At 42.8% G+C, this 21,739-nt stretch overlaps 1 protein-coding gene across 2 annotated transcripts in view; it reads right to left on the bottom strand.

Moving 5' to 3' along the window:
* Window positions 1–10,874: 10,874 nt before the first annotated feature.
* Window positions 10,875–21,739, bottom strand: part of Sntg2 (syntrophin gamma 2) — a 199,524-nt gene continuing 188,659 nt past the window's right edge. The window contains exon 17 of one of the 2 annotated variants that reach the window (XM_028857468.1): window positions 10,875–11,641. In XM_028857468.1, coding sequence (XP_028713301.1) covers window positions 11,510–11,641 — 132 coding nt within the window. In that variant the 3' untranslated portion in view covers window positions 10,875–11,509. The remainder of the gene's footprint in view (window positions 11,642–21,739) is intronic. The other variant, XM_028857467.2, reaches the window with a different exon arrangement.

Raw genomic sequence — 21,739 nt, 5'->3', positions numbered from 1 at the left:
CTGAGCTGTGCAAATTCTTCATTTTTCAGGGCAGACTAGGAGACATGATCCACAGGTGAACACCCCCTTTAAGAGAGAAACTCCTCTCACATGTCAGCATTTCCAGGCATGTGGCTGTTAGATCACAACAACCCACATGCCAAGAGTTCAGAGATGAAACTCCTCTGTTACTGCTTTCGGACTCTGATGGCGGCCGGGTGGGGGTTGGTAGTGGTGGTGGTAGTGGTGGTGGTGTGTGTGTGTGTGTGTGTGTGTGTGTGTGTCCTTGCTTGAGTGGTGTGACATACAAATTATGAAGACTTGAGCTCTATAAAGAACTAACACACCTGAACATAGAAAGAAGCTTTTGTATTTGTATAACAAATCTTCATCCTGCACAGCTCCATTCTGAGAAATTACTGACACACTTATAGCCTCGTAGGAAAGTTTGTACTTTCTGATACACCTAGAATTTGATTTGGTTTACACCATTTTTTTTTTTTTTTTTTTTTTTTTTTTTTTTTTTTTGGTTTTCCGAGACAGGGTTTCTCTGCGTAGCTTTGCGCCTTTCCTTGAACTCACTCTGTAGCCCAGCTGGCTCGAACTCACAGAGATCCGCCTGCTCTGCCTCCTGAGTGCTGGGATTAAAGACGTGCGCCACCACCGCCAAGCTGGTTTACACCATTTCTAGGGTGTCCCAAGCTACTCAGAGAAAACTTTATGAATGTTAGGTGTTGTGATTCCACACAGTTTTAGTCTCCTTCTCTTAAACAACTTCCCATTAAAGGCGAATGGTGCTGATTCTGAATATACTAGAGCTGATATGGGAGAGTATAGAGAGGTGTTCAATCACAGAAGGACCATTTAAGTCCTACTTAGGAAAGGGGCTCTTCCTCAAGCCCTGGGACTGAGAAGAGCTGGATCATGTTCAAGTTCCTTTGCATATGGCAGCCTGCCAAATTGACCCATCTCCTCTGGTGTTGGCTTCTGGACCCAGGATGAACAGATATACAGGTATCACAAGGTCATAGTTCAAGCATAAAGATTCATATGAGTGGATATACCTCTTGGTTGGGGTTCAAGATGACTCATGGCTGCAAGAGCTAGAATAAGGCTCAGCATCTTCCCCTCTACAAGAAGCATAACAGATGATGTGACCTCATCTGGGTTGAGGATGCTGAGCAGCCAAGTTTCATTTTCATGCTTCTCAGAACAACACAGCAGCCATGTTGACATAGACTCCTTGTGTTCACAGTTGTTAGTGGTTTTCTGAGCTTTCCCAGTGGGAGTTGGCGAGGAGTGCAGTCTTTACATAGGCAAGGAGTTATGTTCTCTCTCTAAGATTCTGTAATGAGTTAGTTGTGGGCTTCCTTCTTTCCTTCCTTTTTTTCTTTCTTCCTTTCTTTTTTTTGTGGAGAGATGGTTCAGCGGTTAAGAGTATTTGTTACTCCTGCAGAAAGCCTGGGTTCATTTCCCAGGCTCACAACCTTTCCGTAACTCCAGTTCCAGAGGATCTGGACCCTCTTCTGCCCTCCCTGGACGCCAGGCATGCATGTGGTACACTGACACAATGCAGTCAAAACACTTGTGCTCATAAATAAGTCAATCTAATTTTTAAAGGATTTATTTTACTTTAGGTGTTTGTCTGTGTGTCTGTGTGTGGATATGTGCCCATGAGTGAAGGTACATGAAGAGGCCAGAAGAGGGCATCAGATCTCCTGGAGCTGGTCACAGGTGGTTGTGAACCAATAGCTGTAGGTTCTGGAGACTAGACTTGAATATTCTGGAAGTGTAGTACACACTCTCAATTGCTGAGCCATCTCTCTAACCCCAATTATTGGCTTTCTAAGTGACACTCAGGCTAGCCTCTCTATCCTGTGAATCTATATTTCAGATTTTCCCAGAATTGTTCATTATATCCCATTAAGTAGCAAATGATTTTTAAAAGCCACAGGGCAGTCTCCCTGCCTAAAATCCTTGAACCAATCAACTTCAACATTTTCCATACCTGTCACAAGGATGGTGCTTGGTGAGCAGAGTGTATTGTTTCTCGATGGGCAGGTTCTGTGCTTAGATTTAGAGCTCTTTTGCCAATGGGATGTGGATACACATTTTGACTCCATGATGGTCTGCATGGAAGCTGCTGACATCCTAGACAAGGAAAACCTGCACTCATGGGTCAGGAAGAGAGGAAATGTGAGTAGCTATCCAACTGAGAACATCCATGCATTTGGGGGCATTTGTCCAAGCATGAGGTTAATCTGCAAGACCACCATTCCCAAGACTCAGGGAGTCTAAAAGGTCTGTGCATGGTCCTGGTAAGCCTCTCCTTAGGGGTTAAGGTCAAAACATGTTCAAGAGGTTTACAACATTGAACTCTGCATGGCTGCCCCAGTATTGGACATACAGGTTTTAGCACCCTATCTAAACATTCAAGTAACACTGCTACCAGAAAAGCTGGAACAAACTATCTACACTTGCTTTGATGCAGGAGACAGTTCTGTGAGACATGGTTTAATCTGGAAAAAAAAACCTACCCAGGTAAACTCTTTGAGATTTTAATTGCTTTGTGTATAGAATTAACAATAGATTCTTATGTTCATGTATAAATTTTATGACATGTTAATTTTGAACTAGGTGGTTTACAAGGATCGCTTAGCAACTTTGGATCCCTACACACACACACACACACACACACAGGTCCAAACAAAGCAACTGGTCACTACTCCCTAGTACCTTTCTGGCATCCCATTAGAGCCCCCTATATACATTTTTATTTATTTATTCATTCATTCATTCATTTATTTATTTGCCAAACATATGCTAGACTACATCCTGGAGCTAACATCAGTGTGCCATTCAAGCCTAGAATGGTCTGTGGTATGTGCACAGTAAAGCAAACTGTGTCCTAAAATGAGATTTTAGGGGAGGGAAAATCCCCTATTACCATCTCATGCCTATGTATGATTGGCCACACACATTATTAAAATCAGATGCATCTTGAGAAAGACTATGAACAGAGAAGAACGTCTTATGTAGCCTGTCAATCAAAACAGAAAACATCAATGCTCCTGCTTCTAATGACCAATTCCTCCAGGTCCCATGGAAAGAAGTCCTATAAAGTAATCTAGAGTGCTTGAGTAAATCTCACTCAGGGACCACAGCTCTATTGCAGTGAATCTCCTCTACTTTCATTTTGCCTTTGAATAAAATCTCTTTATTACCTTGTTATTTATGTGTACTTTTCAATTCTTTGAACTAGACATTAAGAACTTTATTTGTACTAAATGTATAAATTTCAACTCATAATGATGATGATACAACAGTGTGATGACAAGCTTGGTAACGCTTCCTATGGCCAAGTCATACAGCTATTCTAAGGAAATAATGAGATAAATTGGGTCTTCATTTGGAAAACTATTTTTTTTTATGTTATTAGATAACACAAGGAACAGATTTCCTTTCTTTTTATTTGGATTTTTTGCTGAGTACTTGTCAAAGCAGAATGAAATAAGAAGACAGATGACACATGTTCCTAAAAAGAAATCAGCGTCTATTGTGTTAGCACTATGTCTATGAAATCCACAAACAATTGAGGTAGAAGTCTTTTTCATTTCTTAAGACAGGGTCTCACTAAATGGCCAAGGCTGGCTTCAAATTGGTGTTCCTCCTGCTTCAGCTAAGTTTTGAAATTACCAGGCACCACCATGCCTGTTTCAAAATTTATTTTTTAAGGAACCAGGAGAAAATATTTCTCCAAGTTTAATACTGAATATCTAACAAGGTCAAAATCTTCTTATGGACAAAGTCACAGCTGCTTAATGTAATAAATTATTTTTAAGGCTCAGTATTTTAGGCAGAACAATATTAGCAGAGTGATAAACATATCAATAGGAAGAATCCTCAGCAGAGGAACATTTTTACGGAAATTTCAGGGGAGGCATCACTCAGCAGTGGCAGAAATCAATGGCAGAGGCAAAGAGTCAGTAAGAGAGTTTTTTGCAACCTGGGATGCTTGGACTGGAAAGTGGACACGTGTAGAAAGGATTGATGGATGCAAGAGGAGGACAAGTGATGAGACTGTACCTAGATGCAGGGCACCTAAGACCCTGGCTCCTTATCCCCTGCTAGCCCCTATGGCTTCCATTGACATTTTGGCTTTGGGATACCAGCAAGGGGCAGCCATTGCAGTCCTGTATTTATTGTCCCTCTCCAGACCTTTGCTCTTGTCTGCCCTCTCCGACTTGGCTGGGTGCACCCTCTCTGTGGAGTTTGATACTGTTCTCTGAGGTATCCTGGGCACTGGCATTATTTTCTTTTGGCCAAGTACCTACCCCTTCTGCAAACCTGAGTGTACTATGCACCATGGGTGGGGTTAGATGCCATTGATTCTCATTCCCCATTATTCCAGCTGCCCTGGAAACCTTTTGTAAATTGAAGATAAAGTCTACACTTGAAAATCAATGGATAGTACACATGCTGATAGATCTTGAGGTTCAGTGTTAGTCAAATTTGCCTGGTTCCACTATAATGCAGAGGCATCTGGGAGATTCAGAGATGAAATAATGTAGTTGGGCATCTAGGAAGGGATTCACAGACACAGAGGATAAAAGCAAATCTGTCCCAGGGGTGCACTTTTACTGATGTTTGCTAGTCCCTTCACACTAAAAACACCAACCAATTTAAAATAGTAGAGACAGCCACACAAGTTCTGTGTGTCCTAAGTTTTAAAGTCAATGGGGACACATCCAGAGGAATTCATTATTTTCTTAGTGACTGTGCTTGAACAAGGGCACCACTCTACAGCTCCATACCTGCACTGCTTTCCAGACACACTGATCTGGGGGAAGTGCAACCTTTGGTGGCTCTTGGTTTCTTGTCCTGTTGCTGTGATAAATGACCCTGACTATAACATCTTATGGGAGAACGCATTTATTTCAGCTCACTGTCTATAGTTCATCATGGTGGGGAAGGAAAAGCAACCGAAACTCGAGGCTGCTTGCTGGCTACCACGAGGTGGAGAAGCTCCTCTATCACACCTTCCCACTGCCACGATGTTATGCCCAAATGCATAGTCTAAGCTGTCCTAGACTAAAACCTTTTGAAACTGTGAGTCAAAGAAATGACCTGCTTTTATGATGTTTACATCTAGCATTTTGGTCATGGCTATACGAAAGTCACCAACCCCTCTTCTCCTGCCCCAGGATTCTGGTAGAACCTATAAATCTTCCCCCAAAACAACCCGCAAAGGAAACCTGCTTGTGTGTGCACTCTCCTCCCTGCTGGATCTGAAAGTTGAGCTGAAGAACAGCCACAAATCTACCTGAAAGGGGGGTGTCTTCCCTCTTGGCTGTGTATGCCAAGCCTTGCATTTTCTCTGAATCTCAGCTTTAAATGAACAGTTTATCACAAGAGAAACATTTTTCATGGTGGTAAATACATGTTGTTTAAGTTTCCTAGCTGTTACTCTGGTGAAAATATAAGAGTTAGGAACCAGTAAAATATCCATCCTTCACCCAGCCAAATCCTGTGGAATCTATTTTGCCACTTCCAAATATAAAATAGTTCTTTTAAAAGTCAAGTGTTCACTAAAGCTGTCTCCACTGCCTCCCCATGCACTGTTCTTTTAATACTGCTGTCATACTGCCAAAGCTGTTGGGAGATTTATTTTTAAATGTAGAGATATGAATTTGGCTTTCCACTCACTTGCAGAACCATTTAAGTTTCTTCAGCTTTTAGAACGATGCTGATGCTGTTCTGTCAAGAGATGCAGTTTTTCTGTTAGATGTCTTCACTTCTGGGTTAGTCAGGGTTCTCTAGAGGGACAGAAATGATAGAGCGAGTACATATTACAAAGGGGATTTGTTAGCTTGGCTTACACAAGGGCTGGGTAGGTCCACAATGACAGTCTGCATGCTGGAAAGGCTGAGAAACCCTTAGATGCTCAGTCCACGAGCCTCATGAGCTGGTGCCTCAACAGCCCTAATCTGATCCCAAAGGATGGAGATTCTAGAGAGCAACTGATCTTCAGTCCAGATTGGAATGCTGAAGCTGGGTTTTGATGTCCACAAAGGTTGGCAGCGACAGTGCAGAAATGATTCCTCGGAGCTTCCTCAGGATCCGTCTCTGTGTTTCCAGTCTTTGTTGACTGGGGACAAATGTTTCCTCCGTGGTCCAGAGAGAAGTACCTGGACTTAGTTACAGACAAATTGGAAGTGCTCTGAGAAATGGGGTCTATTGTCTTTCTTCAAGGCTATCCTGCCCCCAGGTCCTGAACGTAACCAGTGGCAGTAGGAAGGGGTGTGTGTGACAGATGGACACACCAAGTTTCCATAATAACAGGCATATTGAAGAATTTCTTTAAAAAGGAATTCATTTTTGCTCTCTCTCTCTCTCTCTCTCTCTCTCTCTCTCTCTCTCTCTCTCTCTGTGTGTGTGTGTGTGTGTGTATGTTTCTGTGTGCCTGTGTGAGCACACATACATATGTGCATGAGGGCCAGAAGAGGGTGTTGGCTCTCTGGAACTGCGCTTACAGGCTCTTGGGTACTGGGAACTGACTGCCCATCCTCTGAGAAAGTAACAAGTGTTCTTAACCAGTGGGCTACCTCTCCAGCTCCTATTTAAGAGTTTTCAAACACAATCTTCCTTTCTGGGGAGAGAAAAGGCTTTTACAATAATAATAGGCATAGGCACTCTACATCAATCATGATTAAAAAGTTTGCTACAGGATGGAGCCCTGGTCTTATACCCAGTGTCCCAGTCCAGTCTAAGAAGCCTCACCTATACCTGTGCACTCCCAGTCTCCAGGCTTGGGACAGGACACACACTCTGTCTGCTAGACTTTGCCCTGATAAGCCCTTTGTCATATCCATCTCCCAGGCCAGCCCAGGCAAGCCTGCTGAGCTCATCTTCCTAATCCAAAGGCTTCTATGCCTACCCCAGTCCTCAAGTAGAGCCCAGGTACCACACACAGTGCTTCAGTCCACTCAGAAGCTGTGCCTTCCAAAGCTTCAAGTTTGGGCCAGGATACATATCCCATGTGACAATCCAGTCTGCTGTGTCCACAACAGAACACAACTAACCAAAAGGTCCCCATGCTCAGGTCTCATTTAAAAAATACAGCAGTGTGAAAGGTCAAAACCATATGACTTCCCCTCAAACTATCAGTCCTATAAAAGTTTACTTCAATTAAAATTAACTAGATGAATCAGAGGACACAAATATTAAAAGAACAATCATAAATTTCATCAAAGACTTTAAGGAGTTTAAAGAAAACACAAACAACTTAATGAACTTACAGAGAATGAATTCAAAGAGTGCCTGAGTGATACCCAACAAAACACTGCCATAAGGTTGAATGAAATGATAAAAGCAATCCAGGAGTAGAAAACTGAATTCAATAAAAAGAAACATTGAAGAGAACTCAAGTTGAAATGAAGATAGAATTGAAAAATCCAATAACCCAATTAGAAACTCAGGAGAGTGGATCCAATAGAAGACAGAATATCAGGTCTCGAAGGCAAAAAGTACTGGAATTAGACCACATAAGCAAGAAGTATGAAAAATACAGAAAAGAAACATTCAGGAGCTGTGGGACACAGTGAAAGAAAAAAAACACCAAACTTTTGAATTATAGGCATAGAAAAGCAACAAAAATCTGAGGACAATGGCATAGACCAGATCTTACCCAAATTTAGGAAAGACACACCCACTAGATACAAGAACACACAGAGCATCCAATAGACAAGACCATAAAAGAAACTCCCCAAGTCATAGCATAGTTAAAATGCTAAGTATACATAACAAAGAAAGTATATTGAAAGCTTCAAAAGAAAACAAACAAAAAAACCCCAGCAAGTCACATGTAAAGAAAACCCTACCAGAACAGCTGATTTCTTAGTAGAAACTCTGAAATCCAGGAGCCTGTAGCACTCCAAGTCCAAAAAGACCATGCCTGCCAACTTAGGCTACTGTAACAACTAAAACTATCTGCCATAGTTGAAGGAGAAAGAAAAAAATTTCCAAGCTACCAACAGGCTAAAAAAATTAATGTACACCAAAACAATCCAACGGAGAAGACTGGAGTGAAGAGAGGAACATGCAGAGCCAAGACACCTAGAAAGAAACAAATGAATCCTAATTGCCGAAACAATATGTCAAGGTAAAGATGAGAACTCAAGGCTTATTAAAAGGTATCAGTTGATTGAGTCACATACTCAAAAAGAAATTCAAAGCAATACAGAAGGAGATTCTGAGTGACCTGCTGATATTCTCAAGATGATTTTTCCTTTCATTTTCTGTAATCAAATGCTGTGGAGATACCAAAATGAACTCAGAGGTCACCAAAATTCAGATAGCAAAATGAGAGTAAATTCATGTGGAACTTTAAAATCTGTCTCTAAGTCAAGTCTGATCGTGCAGGCCTGTAATATCAGCTATTTGAGAGGTGGAGGCAGGGCAAATGCAGCCCACTAGGACTGCAGAGTGAGCTCAAGGCCAGCCTGGGAAATTGAGTAAGGCTTGCCTCAACATAAGATGCAAAAAGAGAGCTGAAGATATGTTCGATTGCAGAGTGCTTTCCTAGGATGAACAAAGCCCTGGGTTCCATCCTGAATATCTCCTACTACCCTGCAAAACTCCCAGTGTTCAAAACTATTTATTATGTATATCACTCTTACTAAAATTTAATCCTGATATGCCAAGTGTTAGTTATCAGAACACACCATGAAATTAATATTTCTCTCTTTTCAAATCTAGTTAATGCTTATTGAAACCTATTTTTACCCCTTGGCTTGAGACCATAGTGTTAAGTTGAAATTGTGTCTCACCTGGCCTTTTTTTTCTAAAAGAGACGAGGTTCTTAAGTTTTTCCCCCTCTATGACAGAGTTCATTCACATCTGTTAGCTTTACTTCATTAAAATCCAAGGTGCTGTGCATGAACCACATAAGCCCACTCTGAAGACAAGGCACCTTGATGGGTTGGGTACCACTCCCCATGACACACACAATGAAATACTTATAACCTCACTTCTTTGTCTTTTAGGGTCATTGGTGTTCCTAGTCTTCCTCAGAAAGTCTGCAAATAAAATATCAAGATCAACAATTATCAAGAAATGCTACTAATGGTGGGAATTATCTACTTGGAATAATCTTCTGCCCATATTTGAATTGTAAATTAAATGAGGGTTGATAACTTGGATTAAAATAATTTTCAAAATGAGATTCACCATTACTCACATTTCATTAATAGAAAGCTTTCTGTTCTTACTATTCAAATGAGACATAATATGCATAAATGATCGTGTTTATAAGATAATCACTGCTATCATTTTAGAGTCTACACAGTTTATTTGGTAGGACTACAAACACTGAGTGGGATGTGATGAGCACTGGGGAGTCTCATGAAGAACCTCATAAGCCTCAGTGTCTTCACCCTGGCAGCGAGAGCCCAAGACTAATTTTACCTGTACCTAAGTGAGCTGTGAGCTTCAAGGACCCAGTGGGAGACCACAAATGGCATCTAATCAGAGATCACAGTGATTTTTGTCATTTTCTAATAGAAATATAGAACCGAGGTGATCTTAAGATTAACTATATAATCCAAATAAAAATAAGACAATTTCTGACCCAATCCCCACTGTGAAAGGCTGAGCAGAAGCAGATACTAAGATCCTGGAGGTATCTTGTTCTGAGAATGGTGAACAATTTGACATCTGTAGGAGCCCAGGCTAAAAATGTGCCTGTGGCCATTTCAGGGTGCAATACTTGGCACCTGAATCGTGTGCAGAAGGCAGCGAGCGTCTGGTTGTTTTTAAAATGTGCATCTTCAGAAAGAGCTATGCATTCATATAAATGTAAAAATACACTTTAGGCTATAATCTTCTGGGGAAAATGCTGTGACCTTCTCTGGTACCCAGCAAGGTCCATTTTTGATACTGAGATTTTTCATAAAAACAAAATGAAAAAATTCCCCATTTCCTCAACTCTAGTCCAGAATACCTCCCATTTTTGAGTGGGTTTGGTTTTTTTGTTTTTTGTTTTTTGTTTTTTGTTTTTTGTTTTTTGAAACAGGGTTTCTCCATGTAGTTTTGGTGCCTGTCCTGGATCTCGCTCTGTAGACCAGGCTGGCCTTGAACTCACAGAGATCCACCTGGCTCTGCCTCCCGAGAGCTGGTATTAAAGGCGTGTGCCACCACCACCCGGCTGGCTTTCTTTCTTTCTTTCTTTTTTTTTTTTAATAAGGAAAAAATCTGTTAAACTTTGAGATTATGTCCCAAAAGAGGATTTGGAGAGGAGGAATTTATCATTCTTTTTTCTGAGTGAATGTTCACAGAACTCTTAACTCTTGTTGCTACAGACATTCCTACTAACAGAAGTTTGAGTAGAAAGATGAGAATCAACCTCCACATAGACAATTCGGTCTGGTCCTCCATGGGTACAATTTGTAGAGTAGAATGGGAGGACCACTCCGCTTCCATAGTCTGAGAGAAAACTTAAGTGTTCAGAGAGGTGCCATGTACAACACATGTTCTATATACATGATGGATATACACTGGGTAAGGAGGTTGTAATTTCAACAAGAGAAATGCATACTATATTTGATATGTTAAAACTATTTCCTTCCTCTCAGATATCAGATAAACATGGGTGGATGGCAGTCAGGGGTCTGTGGCTGATTGCCAAATCCTTCGCTGCTTCAAGGTCTGAAGGATAGCTAGAACCCAGCAATGTTTCTCTGCTCCCCACAGGGCCCGTGTGTTTCCTTAGGCTTCTGTACTCTTCAGTCTGATAGTTTATGTTCACCCTTTTCTAGAAGCCTCGAGAAATAAGAGCACAGTCACACCGTTTCCTAACCACAGCCTGAATTTCTGAAAGGAAACTCAAGAATTCCATTAAATTTTTTTTTAATATGAAAATAGAAAAGTCCCAGATTTGAAGTTATAAACAATATGAAAGACAAGGAAACCAAAGCATGTGCTGTATTTGATTAATTAGGAAAAAATAGAATTTCACATTTAAATGACATATAATTCAATTACATAACAAACATGTAAGCATTTAATATAAAACTAAATAATTAAAATTCCCTCATCTCCCTATTCATTTCTCAACCCAAATGCCAGTCCCACCTGTGACAAAGGGAGAGTTACCAATGTGCCTGTGGGAAGCCCATTCCTTCTAAGAAAGAGTAAGTGACAGCTTCCTACTCTCCTACCAGGTTCTTTGCAAAAATAAAATTTGGATTTCACGAATGCAAGCAGTAGACTGTGGTGTTGCATCACTGTCTGAGAAAGGCTGGGATGGGAATGGTTTCAGAGGACCCTGAGTTCCCACCACCACTGTGCCTGGTCAAATCTGTACCCCACTGTCAGATTCAACAGTCTGACCCATCTGTGAAACTAGTGATGTCTTTATTGGTATCACAACTATAGGCTCATTATAAAACCACACAAAGTTGCAACATTGTGCAGGAAAGATTTGTTTCTTAAGAAAATAATTTAATTGCTTGTAGCACTCTCCAGACTCATTTTAGCTGTTGCACATGTATCTTCTTGTCATACTCTGGCTGTCCATGAACACGGGGTCCAAGGAGGCCACCTTGGCAGCGATGAAAGAGTGGATACAGTGGAGGACTGCCGTCAAGTCCTGGAACTCCAGCTCCTGAGGGGAAATGAAACAGGACTGTGGTCACTAGGAAGATGCACTGTGGCAACTTTTAGCAAACTCAGGTCTTTGTATACTCCAAGACTTTTCCTCAAATAAATACAAATACAAATTGAAACAGGTAGCATTAAAATAAAGGCAGCATAGCACAATCAACATATATCTATAAAGATGGATATACTGTTATTTGTATTGATACTCTGACAATGCAGGATGTGTTTCCTTGATTCCATACAGGGTAACATGCAATCCTTTTATGTGGCATTCTTCCTTGGTTTGTGCTCAGCCTTAGGTAGACCTGAAGATCACAGTTATGATTTATGTCTTCACCATAAGCTGGAAATGCCATGGCTAACAGTGACATTTAGATGAGGGTCCCATGGCAGCGGAGCTAGCTGTTTGCTTACCCTGGTTGCAAGTGTGCACTCTCCCATGTGTGGCTTGTAAAGGGCATTTTTGGAAGAACAACCAGAGCCCTGCTGTATGAGCAGCACACATAGGGGGAGACCTTGGTTCCTTCTCATCCAGTTGTCATGCCAACAAAAGAAAGACATGATGCTCAAGAACAGGATTCTTTAGGAGATTGTGGGCTTCACCACCACAGAGTATATGAAAAATACCTTAAATTCCTGGGTCCTTCCTTCTCCACCTTGAAGCTCTCAAGCACTAATGGAGATCAGAGGAAAGGTTTACAGAGCCAACTCTCTTCTGCCATGGCTTCTGGGATCAAATGCAAGTCTCCAGCCTCAGAGCCTTCCTGCTAGTCTCTGGGATTATTCCTTTCCTTACATACTTCTCCACATGAAGTCCCCAGCCCAAACCAGCAATGAGCTTTCAAGACTAAACAGAAGTTTAACAGTCTTCAAATGTCATGCTGTTATTGGGGAAATCAATCTTCTTGTCTTGGGATACAAATCCATCCAAGAGGCAGAAGAGATGTTCTGAGTGTGCATCATTGGTGTTATTTTTATTTTTTCCTCTTCTGTGTTGTTCCAAATGTGGTGAAGAACAGCACAATTCCCTTAAGGTGACTTCAATTATTGACACTCTATTTATTCAGTTTCAGCAAAATTCTGTCATATTCTAAACTGCCGAGACAATGCCACAGAAAAAGCTCTGTCATTTTCAGGAGGACAGCTCACTCAGGCCTGTCGGTTTCCCAGTTGTGCTCCTGGAAGCCTGGCTAGGCAGGACCTCTGGGATGGGAAGTCAGCCCCCCTCCCCAGGGGAGGGATGGAGCTCTCCACGGGTGCTGAAGCTAAGGCATTTCTCTTCTTAAAGGTAAGGATTCCATGTTTCAAAACCAGCCTCTACCTTCCTTTACAAAAGATTCCACCCAAACGCCTTTCTTGTGATCTTGTCCATTCCTTTCAGAAACTACTCCTGTCCTGGGGCTCAGGACCTTGAACCAACCAGAGTACCATGGGAGGGTGACTGGAAAAGGGGACAGGAGATTTCACTTTGGAATGACTAGGAATTTGTGCTGCTGGTACATGGAGAAAATGAGCCAGCTGGAAAGTGAGTCCCATGGAGTTATACCTGGTCAGAGACAGAAAAGACATGGAGATGGGGTCCCTTGTACCTGGAAGCTGTCCTCCACCTCTTTATGCCTGTGACTAAGGGGCTCTTTTTTCTTTCTGCCCATGTAAGATCCTCCTTTGCATGCAGGTGAAGCTTAACTTTGATTTTACCTGCATGATTTCTTTTTTTATCTGAGTAATAAACAAGATACTCTAGATGCTTTGGGTTCTCTTTATATTGCTAAAGGGGTTTCATAGTGAAGCTCTGTGCTTGCTACACAGCTGGCCCCATCCTAGTTGTTTGTAGGATCCATGAGTTACCCAGCTCCTTTGCCCGATGTCATCCCATCCACTTGTTTTCTGCATACCATGAGGTGGCAGTCAGGATGTTTTTTATTAGGTATGATTTTTCTCCAGAAGAGAAGAAAGCCAAGTAATATTCTAGAACAAACATAAGATTCTTGCAAGCTTAACAAAACTCTACTTCAATCTGTGCATGCTCTTGGTAGTAATCTCCTTCTCAAGGGGACGAGTAGAAGAATAAAGCCACAAAGTCCACATCATGTGCATTTCAGCAGCTGTGCTTTATGTATGGGAACTGAAAATTGCTTTACAAATTCCTACAATTTACTCAATAACAGCATGACACACTGGAAGAAGAAGAAGCCAGATGGCCACTGACATTGAGGCACAGATCCCAAAGCAGACTTGGTATTTCCTGGCATGGTAAATTGAAGCCACATCAAAAATTTTTGAAAAGACTATCACAAGAGAGTTGCTCCATGCAAAATCTCAGCCAAGAGCATTCCCATCCAGGAACCAAGTGTAAGTCTCTGGAGCAGGAGTCAGTCTTGGTCCAAGTGTAGCATCCGAACATTTCACAGAACATCTCTGGTTCAACCAAGGGCCAAGTCATGACACCCGCTGCTCCGCCTAGATCCCAAGCCGACTCTGTCAGCAGGACCATTCTGAATTGCAGCCTTGCGGGTGCTGTTGACCACAGCCATGTTTGGCCTCTGTTGAACAGGACATTCATGGTGATCCCAGTGCCTTTCTGTGACTGCCGCTCCCTCCTGATCCCTGAAACATGTGTCACAGGTGGGTGGTGTGCTGCCACCTTCTACTTGCTGAGAAAGAGAATCTACAATTGACTAGAAAGACATACAGCAGGGGCATAGCAGCCTCCTCCAAATTTGTCTGACAGGTTTGAGGTTTATTTAATAAAGACAATTCTTTTCAAAACTAGTTTTGAGAAAAGCAGGAAAAGCAAGAGAGTGTCTGTAACTGTAGACCGTTGCTGCCCCTTCCCCACGTCAGCTAGGCGGTCTTCTCCGGGAGTGTCATATGTACTTTTCAAACATATTTGACATTTTAAGAACGTGGGCCTCCAGATGAGCACTACCCACCGGTGCAATGGAGCCACGAGGAGCCCAGGTTAGGATAAAAACCTTCTGAGTCTTGGTGGGATGTGATGTATTATACTGTTAGAAAAGGCACTTCTACGTTTAATCATAGCTTATTGTCAGCGGCAATAACACTTTCAGTATTGTTTCAGTCTCCGAGGTGAAGTGCACCAATCTGGAAAGAAGCCCTGAAGACCTGTGCCAGCCCAGGCTGGAGCTGAGTTGATGGTCAATGTCCCTGGCACACAGGTATCACCTTGCAATCCAGACCCCAGCTCCTCCATTTGCAGCCCAGGCCCGCAGTCAGGCAGTGGGACACTGTCAACTGCTCCCAATGTCCCTGACACTTGTCACCTGCTCTGCTTTCAATTGTTCTGCCATGACTGTCTTTAAATTATGGAAAATTTTCTGGAAATTTACTCCATGAATCTGGTGTGGTTCTGATCGAATACGGTGCATGGCTGAGCTGGGCAGCCTGGAGACTGTGTACCTAGGAGGTAGTTTCCCGGCCAGTGAAACTGTGACCCCCATGCCATCCTTAGCATCCCCTTGTGACTGAGGCGGCTGAGAAGAGGGGACAGTTACTGGAGTCCATCAGTGTGAGATGGGTATTATTTATTTATCAACATAGTTAATAACATTTCCTCAGCCTCAAAACTACCACATAAACTAAGATAAAAATCAGAGGCTACCACGTCCAGTTCCCAAATGAGGAAATGGACCTTCAAAGGAATCTTCCCAAGGGACAAGGCCAATTAGTTTCAGAAATGTCACTTGAAGTCAGGAATCCAAGAAGCCTCACAGGGCTTCCCTGCTCCCCCTGCTAGAGTTTTAGGAACTTGGTACTACAGTGTCACCATGTTGCAAGCTATCTGAGAGTGAGAGTTACCCTGAGAAACCCTGAATCACCACGATTCCTGAGATTCTCTCAAGTGCAGAATCTCAGCTTTACCCAACCTCCTTCCTCTCTGGCTGTCTTTGTCCTGGGCATACCTTGAGGACTGGGTAGTGCTGTTGAAGGGACACTCACAAGCCAGATGCCGTCATCTAGGAGGAACAGGAAACAGGGCCAGTGACCCCACAGTAAAGGGGCCAAGGAATAGAGGAGGTGATTTTGATGGTACCTTCCCATGTGTATGCTTGAACAAACAATTCTGCATTTGGGCAGGGGTAGGGATGGAGGCATTACAGAAAAGGACAGGAACCAAGGACTGAAAAGCAAAAAGCAGGTGGTAGCTGTGGGTCTGGGTCTGGGTACCATCAGGGAGAAAACATGCTGGGTAGGTTCTGGGAGGTCTCTAAGCTCATAGCACAGAGGGCAGCCCTTTAGGAAGTACAGGGAGCTGTGGGTGGAGGGTGTATAGGAGAGAGACTCATGTCTGTAGGGCAAGGAACCTGTCCAGTATGAGACAGAAGGGAAGGCCTAGGGATAGGAATTCCTATCAGAAGAGGACAAGAGTCCATGAGAAAAGATGAGAATAGAAAGGAAGTCAATGCCAGCTTTGAGAGAGGGCAGATATATGCAGGATTGGTGTTCTTTGGCACAACCCAGACTAGAGACTCCCCTAAAGTACCAGAGAGAGGTGTGCTCTCCAAGAATGGTGAAGCAACCAGTGGGAGAGAGAGAGAGAGAGAGAGAGAGAGGAGAGAGAGAGAGAGAGAGAGAGACACAGAGAGAGAGACAGAGAGAGAGACAGAGAGAGAGACAGAGAGAGAGACAGAGACAGAGAGACAGAGACAGAGAAAGACAGACAGAGACAGAGATATAGAGACAGAGAGGGGGAGGGAGGGAAGGATGTGAGCAGGAGAAGGGGAGATGAAACCAATACACTGATCCAACTCAAGGAGCTGGGGGCACTAATGGAGAGCGTAGGAATACACTGCTCTCCTCAAAGGAGGCTCCTCTTCTAGTTGTATTTGGAATTTAATTGCATCAACTGGGGTAGACTGTGGTTTTACCTTCTGGGTCTTAGCTACATGTGGTTCACTGTAACATAAAGACTGGACATTTTCAGAAGTCAACAATTTGTAGGTTTTAAAGTTGCCCACTCATCTATGCAGCTCGATGGAATCATACACTGTCTCCTCCATCTTACCCAGGATGTGAGACATCCTTCTGTCCACTGTCTACACACTGCCTACACTGCCTGCTGCTAGTCATTCAGAAGCCATCTGTTATTAGATCAACTGTCTTGGCACCACCATGACCCTTATTTTACTTAACGGTGACTCCAAAGTAGAAGACTAGTGATATTGGCAATTCAAATGTGACAATAAGAAACCTTAAAGCGCTTCCCTTAAACAAAACAATGTAAATTTATCATAAACTTGTATAGGAGTACTTGTATGGCATATGCTGGAGAAAACACAGATGCACAGATTTCAGTACTAAATTAGCAACTTTTTAATCATTGTGGCAAGGTCTCTGATAGAAGGAACTCCAGGCAGGGAATTTTACTTTGGTTCAAGACTTCAGGAGATTGCAATTCATCATGGTAGGCACCAGATGGGGGCTGCTCATGGTGGCAGGAGTGTGCGGAGCTGTGGTGGCTCCTTACATCTTGAAAGATCAGGAAACAGAGATCTCAGCCAGAACCAGAAGCAGACATGTAACCTTTAAGTCCTACCCCAAACAACTCAAGTCTGCTAGCTAGACCTCAGTACTAAAGTTTCTACAGCCTCTAAAATCAGCACCACCAGGTGGGGACCAAGAGTTCAAACATATGCAGAGAACATTTCAGACTCAACTCGAAACAGGTACTATTTGGGGCTTCTGGTAGCCACTGGGTGGGGGATGTTTAAGAACGCGGGCGGCCCCTGGAAATGGAGACCCTGTCATCTCTTCCTTCAAACTCATGTCTGTCCTTTGTCAGTGTTCCATTGCTGTGAAGGGACATCACGCCCATGGGAGATCTTATAAAAGAAGGTATTTAATTAGAGGCTTTCTTACAGTTTCAAAGGCGTATTAGTCCATTATCATCACGGCAGGGAGCATGGCAGCATGCATGGTACTGGAGAAGTAGCTGAGAGCTTTACATCCTAATCTACAGGCAGAAAGAGACCTGGCATGGTTTTCGAAACCTCAAAACCACAGTGACAGACTTCCTCCAACAAAGCCACAGTTACTCCAACAAGGTCATATCACTTAATCCTTCTAATCCTTTCAAGTAGTTCAATCCTTGGTAACTAAGCATTCAGTTATATGGGGATAGGTGTCATACTTATTCAATCTACCACAGTGTTCATTTGTCAGGGTTTGAAGATGTATATGTTTTAAAAAAAATTTTCTGTCACCTTCAGAGTTGGTTCTGTAATCTGTCTCCAGGCTGTGGTGTGTGTTAGGTTGTGAAATCTTCTAGACTTTTTCCATTTACATCCTTTTTTAAAAGAAGGATTTATTTTTATTTTTAATTATGTGTATGGTTGTATGTTTATGCTGGGGTATATACATGTGACTACAGATACTTGTGGAGGTCTAAACAGGGAATCCGATCCCCTAGAGTTGAGTTATAAACACTACAAGTTTCAGGGCAAGGGTCCTATAAACTGAACTTGGGTCTTCTACAAGAGCAGTATGTGCTTTTAACCACCAAGCGATCTCTCCAGCACCTCTGTGCTGTGGGATGCCTTTGTGTACACTGTGAATATATGTTTTTCCCATTGGTTAATAAATAAGCTGCTTTGGCCTATGGCAAGGCAGCTTAGAGGCAGGTAGGAAATCCAAGCAGAGATATAGGAAAGAGAAAGGTGGGATGAGAGAGACACCAGCCCACCCCCCAAGGAGCAACAAGATGCCAGCAGGCCAGTAACACACGGCCATGTGGCAACATATAGATGAATAGAAATGGGTTAATTTAAGATTAAAGAGCTAGTTAGCAAGAAGCCTGAGCCATAGGCCATACAGATTGTGATTAATTAAAGGCTCTGTGTTTACTTGGGACTGAGCAGCTGAAGGACTGCGTGAGACACAGGAAAACTTTCGCCTACACCTCTGGTTCACATTCTTATTCTTCCTCTTTCAGTAAATAACAGAATTACAAATCAATGCATTTTATTGACCTTGGCAGGATGGTAAGAAAAAAAATGACTACTGCAAATGACCCTGACTCTGTCACTTTTGTTGTTTCCACATATTTTAAGATGAACAACTTTTGGCAAAGCTGTTTTAATTAATTCAGTTTTTTTTTTTCAATTTGCCGTGGCTCCAGAGTAACTCATACACACACTGAGAGCAAGAAAGCTTGGGATGAAGAGTGCTCGTGGTTTCACTTTTCCCCCACTGTGCTGGTAAATATTTTATTTAGAAATTCCCAAGTTCTGACGAAGGTAAATAACTCCTGCACATTTTAGTCAACCAAGGTCAATATCTTGAAGGACAGTATAAAATTTCTCTCATTTTTAATTTAGTGCCAGAGGGTAAAGTATTGATAGTGATGCACTGGAAAGAGATCTTCAGCTATTCTGGTGCACAAATAATTTACAAATGCACAAAACTGACTGGAACTGACTCACACCAGTATGTACTTTGCCACTTGGCAAATCATTAGCCTCTGGAAGGCTGCCAGTACAGCCTCTTGTCTTTCCTTCCTGCTCTAGTGAGGACAGCAAGATGATAACCTCCATCTCCCTCTTCTGGGGGCACACCAACCCTTGTGCTTCTGTTTCCCTTTTTGAAAACACAGTGCTCAGACCAACTTTTCATTCTATCATTAACACGAATGATCTTTCGTTGAACCTAAATCTTCAGCCTTCACTCATCTCCAGGGCCAGTGAATAATGAAAGCACACTGGCATTCCACAACATAGATGGAAATTAGGTCCAGCTGTCCCTGCTTGTAAAATCTGTTAGTTAATGAACTATAATTAGAAGAAAAATGGTTAATAAAATGAACAGGGAGTAGAAGGTGTAATCTAGGCAGTTTCCTTGGATACAGAGAGAGCGAGTCTATGGCACACATGTGCAGGTACAGCTAGGTCAGCCATGCTTCAGGGTGTCCGACACACATGTGTTGCTTGGCCGTGGGGACAGAGTACTCTTCGTATGTGGAGATAAATCCTTTAATAAAGCCCCCAGGAACTCAATTAGCTTTCTAGATAGCACCTCTTTCCAGGTAGAACCTCATCTCTGTGATGTTTCAGCCTACATTCATTTCCAGGGGCGTGGGGATTCTCTGCCTTTCCCAAAAACCTAACTGGTACTCAGAGAGTGGTATCTGTACTCTAGAACGGACCCTAGGGCATAAGAATGTGACTCAGGGACCTCCCAGGGCTTTCTGATCATCTAACTGGGTAGCTTTCCCTTGTCACCAATAAAATCTTTAAATTTTAATTAAAAATTAAATTTTAAACAGGCACCTATGATTTATTATTACCTCCAAAAATCTCATAGCTCATTCTTTTAAAAGAAACATTGCCAAAGGTTGGGGTGAGCTAACCTTGAAGCATACTGCGTGTGTGTTGTACTGGGGTTAACTGATAGTGATGGTTAAGAGCACATTCCATGCCTGCCCACAGGTGTAAACTTCTGCCCTGGAAAATGATGTCCGTATCAAGAATTGGGCATGTGCATGTTTTCATGCATACTGGCCCTTGGTTCCAGGCCTCATTTTCAGCAGGATGTCAACTAGCTCTGAGTGTCATGGTTCCTGTGTTCCTGGACCAAAAGAAGCTTTGCAGCCTCCAATAGGGCCATCATCAGTTTGTCTCTCAGTCACCCTTACTATCAGGCATGGTAAGGACATGGGGGACATGCTCTGCTGAGTACGGAAGACAGTACAGAAGAAAACAGTCCTCTCAGGGGAGATTCCACGCTCAGCTCAAGTCCCAACCTTGCTCCCAGTATTAAAAGAACGTTCTGGAGATGGTGGGGGCATACGGGTGGGGTCCACATGATGAGAGTTTTGTTCTTGTTTAAAAGCTCCTTCCACTAAGTGAGGACACAGAGAAGGTGGTATTCGTGAACAAGAAAGCCTCAGACACCAGAAGCAAGTTATGCTGGACCTAGGACTTGAAGCTCCCAGGACTATGAACTGACCTGTTCTCAAACCCAGCTCCATGCTGGTGTCCCCCTGGCGTCCTCTGGTGCCCCACTCTGGAATAGCATCTCAGGGCCCTCTCCCCAGTGTCTAATTATGCTGTTTTTTTTTTTTTTTTTTTTTAATCTGCTTTGGGCCCTTTTTCTCCCTTCCTGCATTCATAGATTGTTTTAGGGAACAGGCCCATAACTACTTGTCTCAAGGCAGGGCCAGCTCATTCAGTTAGCTTAGGATCTGAGCTGCCAGAGTGCCTTAGAAATCTCAGCCCAGCGATATCCCAGATGGGGTAAACTTATTGTCAAGCAACCATTTCCAGTGTTTTCCTAGTGGAAGAAGAGTTGTACACTTGCTTAGAGATTACATTGAGCTATGTGTTTCTGTTTATTTGGTAATTCTAATACCATGGACAGACAGGACACAGTAACTTTAATCCCACGACAGACAGGCACACTCAAAACAAAGCAAAGGTAAAGTAAGCCACCTGCCATTGTGGGTTGGTTAAGTTGCGTGAACAAGCCTGTGTGGAAGCAGACTTTCAAATGACTCTGAAGAACATTTGGGACTGGGCACTGCACCTGAGGGGCATTGAATCTCAGAGTTTCTACTCTGAGACCTCTACAGGGGTCTCTACTTTTCCTGATGCAGACCGAATCTCTCCCTGATTCCTGCTCAGTGTTACAACCTGTGTAATGATTAGGTTGGGTTAGGTTGTCTGTCCACCCCTCTTTGCTCCTTCTGACTTTCTGAAATAGTTTGTCAGTGTAACCAACTCAGCAGCATCAGCAAAGCAGGCCTTGGCATTGGGCTCTGTGGGGAGACTGAACAGCAGGGTCCGTGTGCTGTCTGCTGCTCTTCGCTCACAGTCACCCACACTCAGTCCTTCTCTCAGCATCTGATAGGCTTCTCTGGCTTCCTGATGATACAAGGATTGCTCTTTGAGGGTGGAAAATTATGCGCTATTGTTTCTCTCAAAGACAGAATTCTTCTTCATTAGACTGTGTTTTGTTACACCGATGCAGACGGGAATATTAGGAGGAAGATGAGTGCATCACCTGCAGTGGTGGAAGTGTTTCCTTTTAATCACGGGAAGTGTTTTCTCCTGAGAAACTTGAAAAACTCTGAGTATATTTTGGTAAT

The sequence above is a fragment of the Peromyscus leucopus genome, chromosome 22 (genome assembly GCF_004664715.2).
Source record: "Peromyscus leucopus breed LL Stock chromosome 22, UCI_PerLeu_2.1, whole genome shotgun sequence".
NCBI lineage: Eukaryota > Metazoa > Chordata > Mammalia > Rodentia > Cricetidae > Peromyscus > Peromyscus leucopus.
This window is presented reverse-complemented; position numbering and strand designations above follow the sequence as displayed.